At 38.3% G+C, this 11,994-nt stretch overlaps 1 protein-coding gene across 2 annotated transcripts in view; it reads right to left on the bottom strand.

Annotated features, from left to right (window-relative positions):
• Window positions 1–6,541: 6,541 nt before the first annotated feature.
• The window catches only part of LOC106977079 (general transcription factor IIH subunit 2), a 35,307-nt gene continuing 29,854 nt past the window's right edge, over window positions 6,542–11,994 (bottom strand). For both annotated transcript variants that reach the window (XM_015074577.3, XM_015074578.3), the window contains exons 15-16: window positions 10,595–10,634; window positions 6,542–7,131 (exon numbers count right to left, since the gene is read on the bottom strand). In XM_015074577.3, coding sequence (XP_014930063.1) covers window positions 7,012–7,131; window positions 10,595–10,634 — 160 coding nt within the window. In that variant the 3' untranslated portion in view covers window positions 6,542–7,011. The remainder of the gene's footprint in view (window positions 7,132–10,594; window positions 10,635–11,994) is intronic.

Genomic DNA, 11,994 nt, shown 5'->3' with positions numbered 1-11,994 from the left:
CTCTCTGTCCCAAAAATAAATAAACGTTGAAAAAAAATTAAAAAAAAAATTAGATGTCAACACTTAAAACTTAGGAGAACTCATTATTAGCACTTTCACACTGACTTCTTCATAGCTCTGCCTCTTAGGCTGGGAGGTCCACCGATCGACAGGGTTAGAGTTTGTGTCCTTTTTTGGTGTCTACGTCCTAATGCCTACGATCCCATCAGGTAGGCAGCACGTGTACAAGGTTTATTTAGAGAATTTATAAATCAAGAAGCTGTGTATTATTTCCGGGGCCCTGACCCGAGGTGTGACTCAAATAGCAATTTAGTCAAGTGAAATAAAGAATTTAAGTCCCATGAAAACCCCAGGAGAGTCCCCAGTCAACCTCATAACTGGAGGCCCCAGAGATTAGAGAACATGGAAAGAATATAATGAACCCTCTATTCTTATAAAACCAGATCCAAAGAGGGTATTAGGACACTCCTAAGACTATTTCCCAAAAGTGTGCCGATGTCTTCTGACCCCTTCTTCCTTGCTAGGTTCCCGGGACTCCAACTTCTCACCCTTTCTCATGAACTCTTGCACCCACTAAAGGCCTTAAGATTCTACCACCCCACTGTCTGTCATCTGGACATACCCTATGTCACCACCATGAAACCATTCCTCTTGTTATGTATTAGCCAATCATTACAGAGATACAGACAGCTGAACACAGATATGGCCACAAACATGAGGAAGTTACAAAGGATTGAGAAATGTTGCAAAATGTTTATGGTTCTTCTTCTGCCATTTGGAGCATCAGTGGCCCTGTTGTCCCCTCACAGTTTCCACACTGTGAGTACAGCATGTATTCATATACACAGTGGGTCACATACAGTCCTTAAACACAGGACCTACAGGCTTTTAATCTACTCATTTCTTCATCTTGCATGGATATAGTTATCCTCAAGGGTATATTGCCATATGGAAAATGTATTGCTTGAACCAATGGCCCAAATAAAATTTTATTCCAGTTCCCTTCCAACCTCCAGCTCCGTACTTCCTACCTCATTTGATGAACATGACTGCTTTTGCGTTATTATTCAGGCCCTCAACTAACAGCTAACATTTAACTACATTACTTTATTTTCATTTGCTTCATTACAGTTTCCCAGGATTCCATAAATTTTATTTTTGAATAATTTGTTTACAGGGCTCAAAAATTTAAACTGTGTAAAAATAGTGAAAAATAATTCTCACTCTCTTCCCTGTGTTTGTCTACTCAGTTCTAGACCCTCACCCCAGACAAGTATTCTTCCAGTGTTTTATTTATTTTAAGTGTTTATTTTGGAGAGAGAGAGAGTGACCAGGGGAGGTACAGAGAGGGAGACAGAGGATCTGAAGCAGGCTCCTTGCTGACAGTGGAGAGCCTGATGTGGGGCTCAAATTCATGAACCACGAGATCATGACCCAAGCGGAAGTCAGATACTCGACCAACCGAGCCACCCAGGCACCCCTATTTTTTTTTTAAGTGTATTTATTTTGAGAGAGAACGCGTGAGTTGGGGAGGGGCAGAGAGAGAGAGGGAAAGTGAATCTGTCAGTGGAGAACCTGATGCAGGGCTTGATCTCATGAACATGAGATCATGACCTGAGCTGAAGTCCGATGCGTAACCAACTGAGCCACCCAGGTGCCCCTGTGTGTTATTTTTTAAAGGCCCCTTACTGAGATATACTTCACATACAACATGACCTACCCATTCAAAGTGTACAATTCATCAGTTTTCAGTAGGTTCACAGAGTTGAACAATCATTACCACCACACAATTCTAGATTATTTTTATCACTCCAGAAAGTAGCTCTATGCCCATTAACATTCACTCATTGCCCTAGCTGTTCACAGCACTCGTTTACAATCTTTACTTTCCTAAGGTGCAGAGAGATATCTCTTCCTTCATTCTTTTTTTTTTTTCGGCCCAACATGGGGCTTGAATTCACAACCCAGACATCAAATCTCATGCTCTACCTAATGACCCAGCCAGGCATCTTAATGTATATTGTTTTTTGTTTGTTTTTTTAAGTAATCTCTATGCCCACTGTGGGGCTCCTCATTCTTGATCTCAGTAATAGGAGTCTTCTTTTTTTTTTTTTTTTGGTTAATCTAGCTAAAGATCTGTCAATTTTGTTGAACCAACTTTAGGTTTGTTGATTTTCTCTATTGTTTTCTAGTATTTCTTTGCACTAACACAAATCATCTGAATTTTCCTTCTTCCTGACATAAATAGGAGGTAGTACACTGTGTACTTTGAGCACCAGTATATTCTGAAGGATGTAACTGAGGGAAAATGGTCCTAAATAAATCTGAGATGTAAGAAGAAATGAAGAGCCATGAAACTGGTAAATATGTAATTAGATCTTAATAAACGATGACTGATTAAAACAAATATCGTTTTATGAAACGAAGGAAATAATTATATATACAATGACAATAACATAGAAATGAGGAAGAAGGTAAATGAGGTTTACCGTATTATCTGTGAGGAGCGTAAAGGCCCATATCAACTTTAGATTCTCATGTTACGAATGAGTATTGTACACAAACTTTTTATTTATTTTTGAAAGCGGGGAGACAGCATGAGGGGGGGAGAGGCAGAGAGAGGGAGAGGGAGAGGGGAGAGAGAATCCCAAGCACTCTGCACTGTTAGCAGAGCCCGACACGGGGCTTGATCTCATGAGCCGCGAGATCATGACCTGAGCTGAAATCAAGAGTTGAACACTTAACCGAATGAGCCATCCAGGCGCCCCTGAACACAAACTTCTAACTCCCCTTTACATTCCCGTGGCTGCTTCCTTCTTTCTGGACTCTTGCCTGCCTCCAAACTGAAGTACACCAAGCCTATCTGACCCGAGGTTCCCCCACCTTCCACAGTTACCTGCAATGCCACGCCACTGAGCAGGAGGTTTGGCTTTCTAAGCAGTTGCCGATGGACCAAGTGACAACTCTGTGTGGCAAGCCTTGGCCAACGGGAAATGTGAGACATAAGAAGTTAGGAAATCACACTGCCCTCCTTCCTCCCTTTGAAGAACTGCTCGGAGGGGCAGTTTCTTCTTATAAACCTCCTGGAGAAGTCACGCACTCTGAGTAAACACTGCATGCTGGGTGACTCTTCACAGCTCATGACCAAGCCTGGCCACTGTGGGAACACATCACATCAGGACTTTCCATTTTCTTCCCTACCCTCACTTCCCTGAATCTATACCTCCTAATACTTTCATTTTCTGCCTCAAGTTCTACTTTCTAGAGGATGCAAGTTGAACAGTGGTGTGTATTGCAAATTCTAGGATAAATGCTAAAAGAATAAAAACAAGTATACGCTTTCCAAATTAGACAAGGAAAAACATAAAATGGTAAACTGTCAATCCAAAAAAGGACAAGAAAAGAAAAATAAAGATGGAATAGTTTAAACAAATAGCACAAAGTTAGATGGTAAATTTAAATCCAAATATATCAGCAGGCACATTAAGTGTAAATGGACTAAATGTTTCAATTAAAAAACAAAGATTGTCAGGCCAAATAAAAGAGAATATGAAGTAAGGGGTGCCTGGGTGGCTCAGCTGGTTAAATGTGCCACTTGGGCTCAGGTCATGATCTCATGGTTCATGGTTTAGAGCTCCACATCGGGCTCTGTGCAAACAGCCCAGAGCCTGGAGCCTGCATCGGATTCTGTGTCTCCCTCGCTCCTTGCTCCTCCCCCACTCATACTCTGTCTCTCAAAAATAAATAAACATTTAAAACATTTTAAAAATATATGAAGCAAATCGTAGGCATTTAAAAGTATTTAAAATGAATCTAATTTTCATAACGAATGCTATGTATTAAAAAGTTTTCTCATTAATTCAGTAAAAGAACTGAGAAATCCATACCATTCAGAAAGATCTCTCATGTTAAATAGTTTCCTTCAATATCAGAGTATACTGTGAAGTTCCAACACGGAAAGTAAAGACCGGAAGTAAGTCTTAGATCACCATTTCTATTTCTGTAATCTTTTAAAAATTTTTATTATTATTATTATTATTATTATTATTATTATTATTATTATTTGAGAGAGAGAGAGCGTGCATGAACAGGGGAAGAGGCAAAGAGGGAGTGAGAGAGAATTTTAAGAGAATTATAAGCCCCCAACTCGGGGCTCGATCCCATAACCCCAGGATCATGACCTGAGCCGAAATTAAGAGTCAGATGCTTAACCAACTGAGCCACCCAGTTGGCGCCCCTATTTCTGTCATCTCCAACAAGCCAATATCTTCTCTATAATTGTGACAGAAATTCCTCCTTAAGCCTAACTAAAATATTCACCTTACCAAGTATGCACAGGAAATGCAACCATGTAGAGAGATAAAGCAGATAAAAAAAAAGATGGTACTGAATATTCCTTTTATATAAGGTAGCGAGGGTGTATCTCTAACATATGTCTAGTAACTTTTCAAGAGGTGACCACTCATGGCCTTTCTTCTAAATCAGGTGAGGGGGATACAATACTGTGATCATGTTAAGGAATCTCCTAGAAGCTACTGATAACCTCTGTTGACAGAACAGAAGGAAGACAGCAGTTTACCTATAGCTGAAATCTATTTCTGCATAAAGAACAATTTGGGGATAGGCTCAGAGAGTAATAAGACTCATGGGAGACAGATCTATTACTTTCATTTGGTCACATTATGTCTTCATGAGTGTTTGTGCACACTATTCAAAATGCATATTCCTGGGCTCAGTTCAAGATTTTTTTTAGCTTTTGAAGTTTTATTTATTTGGCGGGGGTGGGGGGGTGTGCAGAGAGAGAGGGAGAGAATCCCAAGCAGGCTCTGTACTGTCAGCGCAGACCAACACAGGGCTCAGTCCCCCGAATCATGAGATCATGACCTGAGCCAAAACAAGAGCTGAATGCCTAACCAACTGAGCCATGTGGGTGCCCCAAGATTTATTGAATAGACTCTCTGAGGTAGGAATATATCATCTTTACTGATAATGTTTTTCACTAAGAATTGCTTTTATAAAATCATAAATATCATAGTGACACTCAATCTAGAGTAAAGTTTGTAGATTTAAAATAAACATACCTTTGCTATGGAACCCTTAATAATTCTCAACAGGGTATACCATGAAGAGTTCTCCCTATAATGGTCCATGTATACTGAACCTGAAATACAGACCTCTTCATGCATTCTCACCTAAGTTTTTCCAGTAAAAACACTGGGAAAGTTAAAGGGGGTTTTGTTGAATAATCCCTGGGTATGAACCTGAATGAGGCTAACAGGAAGAGACACAACTTTGGCTTCATTAGCCTGAACAAAAAGGTAAACCAGTTTCATATCCAACAAAATGGTGGTATTAGATATACTCCATTAGGTAAAATCCTTTACCAACTATTACAAAGGATGCAGTAGGCTTACCTTATGAAAGTGAAGGAAGACCTTTTCTTTCCCTCCATGTGAATGTCCCCTTTAGTTAAGCTTTCTGGCTGTGTTATCACAGTAACTGATGAAGGTAGGAATGTCAACTGTTTCTAGGCAACTTTCTGGTGACATAAAGGACTCCTGGCTACTAAACTGTATCTGGACTGAATGCACTATAAATCATCGGATGGGAACCTCAAGCTTTGGGCTCCTCTGAGTGTGGTATCTCTTAAGACTGATATGTCCCTTGTGGGGACCCTGGAAGTTGTACTTAGAGATAGTGGCTCCTTGAGGCCTGTGAAGGATCTCATCACCTTGCACCTAAACTGTTTTGGGTGAACTGCTACAGGACCTCTCGTGCTAAGAAGGACTGCTGGACACTGTCCTACTGGCAGCCCACTGTTCCCATTTATTATCTCTTTTGAGTATACTGGTGCTACATGTGGTCATGGTAATCTTTTAAGTTTGAATGCTTAAACTTAAAAAGACCCCTTTTGGGGCATCTGGGTGGCTCAGTCGGTTGAGCGTCCGACTTCAGCTCAGGTCATGATCTTGTGGCCTATGTCGGGCTCTGTGCGGACAGCTCAGAGCCTGGAGCCTGTTTCAGATTCTGTGTCTCCCTCTCGCTCTGCCCCTTCCCCACTCATGTTCTGTCTCTCTCTCAAAAATAAATACACATTAAAAAAAAAAAAAAAAGGCCCCTTTTGGTCATAGCTATAAATAATTTTAGATGCATAAATTCTGCAATTATATTCTAATTGTTTAGTTAAGCCTAAAGAAACCCCTCAGGTGGGTGTAGCAGTAATAATTTCCTAACTACTGCTTAATTTTCTTTTTTAATTTTTTTAACATTTATTGATTTGAGAGACAGAATGTGAGAGGGGGAGGGGCAGAGAGAGGAGACACAGAATCCAAAGCAGGCTCCAGGCTCCAAGCTGTCAGCACAGAGCCCGACGCAAGGCCTGAACCCATGAACCGCGAGATCATGACCTAAGTCGAAGCTGGACACTTAATCAACTGAGCCACCTAGGGGCCCCTAACTACTGCTTCATGTGAGACGAATCTCAGTGAATTCACACTTATACTTTTCTTTTTACACTAAAATTGAATAAAAATAAACTATAGATTCTTCATTTACTTTAATTATAAGGCAGTAAAACTCTCATATCAATTTAATAATTGTAAATAACTTAAATACAATAATGTATAATGACTGAAAACATTGTTAACTCAAAATAATAGAAAACAAAATTGAGTAAAGTACTATTGAAATCTGGGCATTTCTATGACAAGACATAAATTTTAAAATGTAATAAAATCCTACATTTTCTTTTTTACTTTTTTAAGTTTATTTTATCTTTTAGTAATCCAACATGGGGCTCGGACTCAGAACCTTGAGATCAAGAGTCTCATTCTCTTCCAACGGAACTAGCCAGGTGCTCCAATCCCTTATTTTCTCAGCAAAAAGCTTCTTAAATCATATTTTCCTTTCAAACTGGCCTTCATATTTTAACTGGAACTTCTTTTAAAGGATCATTTCATTTACAGTTGCAGATGTCCTTTTAACACATACAATGTGCACTATATGCTGGAATCAAATCCCTGAAGAAGTTGGAATCTTATGAATACAGCCAGGACAGCAGTGGAGAGAATCGTGAACAAAAACATCACAGTCCACACAGAAAACATTTTGGCACACAGCACAAACATAGACCTGCAGTGAAAAGAAGAAAAGAGATTTTAAAAAATAGTTTCCCAGAGTTAAGTGCAGCATAGCTAGAAGACATTCACACTGCTTTGCTCTTCCATGTCTTATCAATTTGCCCCACCCACCTACCCATTATTTCCACTGTACTATTTATTCTCAAATCTCAGGTGATTATTTTTCCAAAAAAACCCTATTCCTTATCATCAGAAAATTACTTTGTTTTGACTCATTACAGTCTGTTGTATTGTAAGACACTGTCAATTGCTTCATTTTATGTAAATGTCTGGGGAAGACACATGAACTTGAAAGCAGGGCTGGTTTCAAATGCTTAGAGTGGTCATTTCTCTGATGCGAATAAAAAGAAAAGCATGGGAGCACCTGGGTGGCTCAGTCGGTTAAGTGTCCGACTCTTGATTTCAGCTCAGGTCATGATCTCACAGATTAAACACCCAGGGCTCTGGGCTGTCATGGCAGAGAATGCTTGGGATTGTCTCTCTCCCTGTCTCTGTTTCTCCCTCAAGATAACTTAATTGATATGAGACAGCTGTCAGTGCAAAGCCTGCTTGGGATTCTCTCTCTCCCTCTCTCCCTCAAAATAAATAAACTTAAAAAAAAAAAATCTTAAAAAAAATAAAAAGAAAAGCACAAAATTGTAACACAGATTTAGTTATTGCTAGGGAATGATCTCACAACTGCACAAATTATATTCCCCTTTTATTTAACTACTGAACTACTTAATATGGGAAAAGACACACATAAGATAAAATTTAAAAATCTATAATTCTATCAGTATTACATATAGGGATACTTGTGCCATGGAGTAAAATTACCAAGGCAGTACCATACACAGTTTAAAAAATTACTAAATCTCAAAAAGTATACAAGTAAAGATGTGTTCTTAAAAACAGTCAAATGATGGCACAAAAATAGATGCTAAGATCAATGGAACAGAAGAGAGAACCTGGAAATGGCCCCACAAACGTATGGCCAACTAATCTTTGACAAAGCAGGAAAGAATATCCAATGAATAAAAACAGTCTCTTCAGCAAGTGATGTTGGGAAAACTGGACAGCGACATGCAGAAAAATGAACCTGGGCCACTTTCTTACACCACAGACAAAAATAAACTCAAAATGGATGAAAGACCTAAATGGAAGACAGGGAGCCATCAAAATCCTTGAGGAGAAAGCAGGCAAAAACCTCTTTGATCTTGGCCACAGCAACTTCTTACTCAACACATCTCTGGAGGCAAGGGAAATCAAAGGAAAAATGAACTATTGGGACCTCATGAAAATAAAAAGCTTCTGCACAGTGAAGGAAACAATCAGCAAAACTAAAAAGCAACCAACAGAATGGGAGAGGATATATGCAAACAACATAGCAAATAAAGGCTTAGTATCCAAAATCTATAAAGAACTTATCAAACTCAACACCCAAAAAACAAATAATCTGGTGAAGAAATGGGCAAAAGACATGAACAGACACTTCTCCAAAGAAGACATCCAGATGGCCAACTAACATGAAAAAATGTTCCCTCCACATCAATCATCAGGGAAATACAAATCAAAACCACAATGAGATACCACCTCACACCTGTCAGAATGGCTAACATAAACAACTCAGGCAACAACAGATGTTGTCAAGGATGTGGAGAAAGAGGATCTCTTCTGTATTGTTGGTGGGAATGCAAGCTGGTGCAGCCACTCTGGAAAACAGTATGGAGGTTCCTCAAAAAACTAAAAATAGAACTACCCTATGACCCAGCAATTGTACTACTAGGTATTTATCCAAGGGATACAGGTGTGCTGTTTTGAAGGGACACATGCACCCCAATGTTTATAGCAGCACTATCAATAATAGCCAAAGTATGGAAAGAGCCCAAATGTCCATCGACAGATGAATGGATAAAGAAGATGTGGTATATGTATATATATACATATAAATATATATATATAAATATATATATATAAATATATATATATAAATATATATATATATAAATATATATATATATGATTACTCGGCAATCAAAAAGAAGGAAATCTTGCCATTTGCAACTATGTGGATGGAACTAGAGGGTAATAGGCTAAGTGAAATTAGAGAAAGACAAATATCAATATGACTACACTCATATGAGGATGTTATGATACAACACAGATGAACATAAGGGAAGGGAAACAAAAATAATATAAAAACAGGGAGGGGGACAAAACAGAAGAGACTCTTAAATATGGAGAACAAACTGAGGGTTGCTGGAGGGGTTGTCGGAGGGGGGATGGGCTAAATGGGTAAGGGGCATTAAGGAATCTACTCCTGAAATTAGTGTTGCACTATATGCTAACTTAGATATAAATTTAAAAAAAAAAAAAATTAAAAAAAAAGAAGCACATTTAACAGTATAGTCTAAGTTCAGACCTTCAGAAGGACAGTCTGGTAGCATATATTAAAATGTCAAATACGAATGCTGAATATGAATACCCTTTGACCTAACAATTTCTGTTCTGAGTCCCCAGAGAAACCACTGTGTATATGCAGAAAGAAATATGTACCAGATGTTCCCTGCATCATAGCTTGTAGCAAAAAAACTGTAAGAATCAAACCCACTCCCCATCCAAAAAAAAGTCAAAAGATTCAATGGTGGTTATAGTGAGGATGAAGCTACCAATGTCAGAGGCATGTAAAAATTAATAAAATTGTTTTATCAAATATGAGAGTAAAACAAGCAAGCAATCCTTCCAACTAATATTTTATATAGTGTATAAAGTACAGTTTTAAATATGGACACATTACCAATAAAAATAAAACTACACACTGATCTTATCTGCATCTTTACATAAGTGTATACATTCAAATTGCACCCTTCAAAATTTTTGAAAATATTTTCTAATTGGCACAATCGGGGAACAACCTCTGGTCTGAAACCACCTTAAATGGTAACTTCAAAGTACACTGTGACAGAGCCTAAAGTAAGTTATGGAGAAAAAACTTTTAATACTTTCCATCTAAATGCATTTTAGCTTGTAAACTAAAGACAGTTTAAAGTACTAAAATATTATTACAGGAAAATTAGAATGGAGAATTATTAAAAAAAAAACTAATTTTTAAAAATTTTATTTATTTTTGGGAGAGAGAGAAAGAGAGCATGATTGGGGGGGTCGGGGTCAGAAAGAGAGGGGGACAGAGGATCTGAAGAGGGCTCAGTGCTAACAGCAGCGAGTCTGATGTGGAGCTTGCACTCACGAACTGGTGAAATCATGATCTGAGCTGAAATCAGATGCTCAACCAACTGAGCCACCTAGGTGCCCCTATTTAAACTAATTTACTTCCATTTACCCCCTACCTACTGTTATCCCTTCTGAGGGATAACCTGGTAAGAGCCTGGTTTTTAATAATATACTGTAAACTTCTAATGCTAGTTCCTCAGTATTTCTTAGACAATACTTAGCATTTAGAAAGCACAGGAACTTACGTGCTGGTCTTTTAATTCCCCCTGACATCCATAACAAAATCTGAAAAAGAAAGTTTAAGAATTATTTGTTAGGAACTCACTTGTTAATACAGTTCGGCAAAATCTCAGTAACAAGAATCCTGTAATTAATAAGTAATTATCTTTACATATGACTTTTATGAGAAAGACAGAATCAAGAATACCAATAATTTAAGAAAATTCTATAGTCCCAAAGTCATCTCACAAAGGAAAATTCTACCTTAAAAAATTTTTAACTTTTCAGATAAAGACAGGTATCATGTTTTCACTCATAGGAGGAAGTTGAGAAACTTAACAGAAGACCATGGGAGAAGGGAAAGAAAAAAATATATATCTATACCGTTACAGAGAGGGAGGCAAACCATAAGAGACTTTTAAAGAGAACAAATGGAGGGTGGAAGGGAGTGGGGGATGGGGAATGGGTGATGGGTACTGAGGAGGGCACTTGTTGGGAGGAAGCACTGGCTGTGGCATGGAAGTGATGAACCACAGGAATCTACAACCGAAGCCAAGAGCACACCATATACACTCTATGTTAGGTAACTTGAAAAAAAATATATGTACTTCATTATATTTTATACAATTATATACATAATTATATATAAACTGGAAAAAAAATTGAATCACTATGATGTGCACCTGAAAATAACAGGATCTATGTCAATTATACTTCAATAAAAAATTGTTTTGGCTAAAAAATAAAAAATAAATTAAAGTCGTAAAAAATTTTTAATTTTATTTTCATCAAGGTTAAATATGAACACACCTTTCCTACTGGGATTCTGCCAGGGAATTAAGCCCTACAGAAAATAATCTGTATGACTATTTTGCAACTCTCCTGAAGACAGCAGACAGCTGGTACAATTCTAGGTGGACAGAAATTAATTTATGTGTGGATGCCTAAGTGCTTAATTTTCAAGGAATGGTTTAAAGAGTTACAAGATCCCAAAATGGGGCACCTGGGTGGCTCTGGCATCTGACTCTTGATTTAGACTCACGACCTCAGGGTTTGTGAGTTCCAGCCCTGTGCTGGGCGCCATGCTCATAGCATGGAGCCTGCTTGGGCTTCTCTTTACCTCTCTCCCTCTGTCTCTCTCTCTCTCTCTCTCAAAATAAATAAATAGACTTAAAAAAAAAAAAAAAGAAAAGAAAAAGTTCGGGGCACCTGGGTGACTCAGTCAGTTAAGCAACTGACTTTGGCTCAGGTTATGATCTCGTGGTTCCTGAATTTTAAGCCCAGTGTTGGGGTCTATGCTGACAGTGCAGAACCTGCTTGGTATTCTCTCTCTCTGTGCCTCTCTCTCACTACCCCTCCCGACTCTCTCTTTCTCTCTCTCAAAATAAATAAATGAACTTAAAAAAAAAAAAGAAAAAAAAACCTT

The sequence above is a fragment of the Acinonyx jubatus genome, chromosome A1, assembly GCF_027475565.1.
Source record: "Acinonyx jubatus isolate Ajub_Pintada_27869175 chromosome A1, VMU_Ajub_asm_v1.0, whole genome shotgun sequence".
Taxonomy (NCBI): Eukaryota; Metazoa; Chordata; class Mammalia; order Carnivora; family Felidae; genus Acinonyx; species Acinonyx jubatus.
The sequence above is the reverse complement of the archived record's forward strand: the minus strand, read 5'-3'. Positions and strand labels throughout refer to the sequence as shown.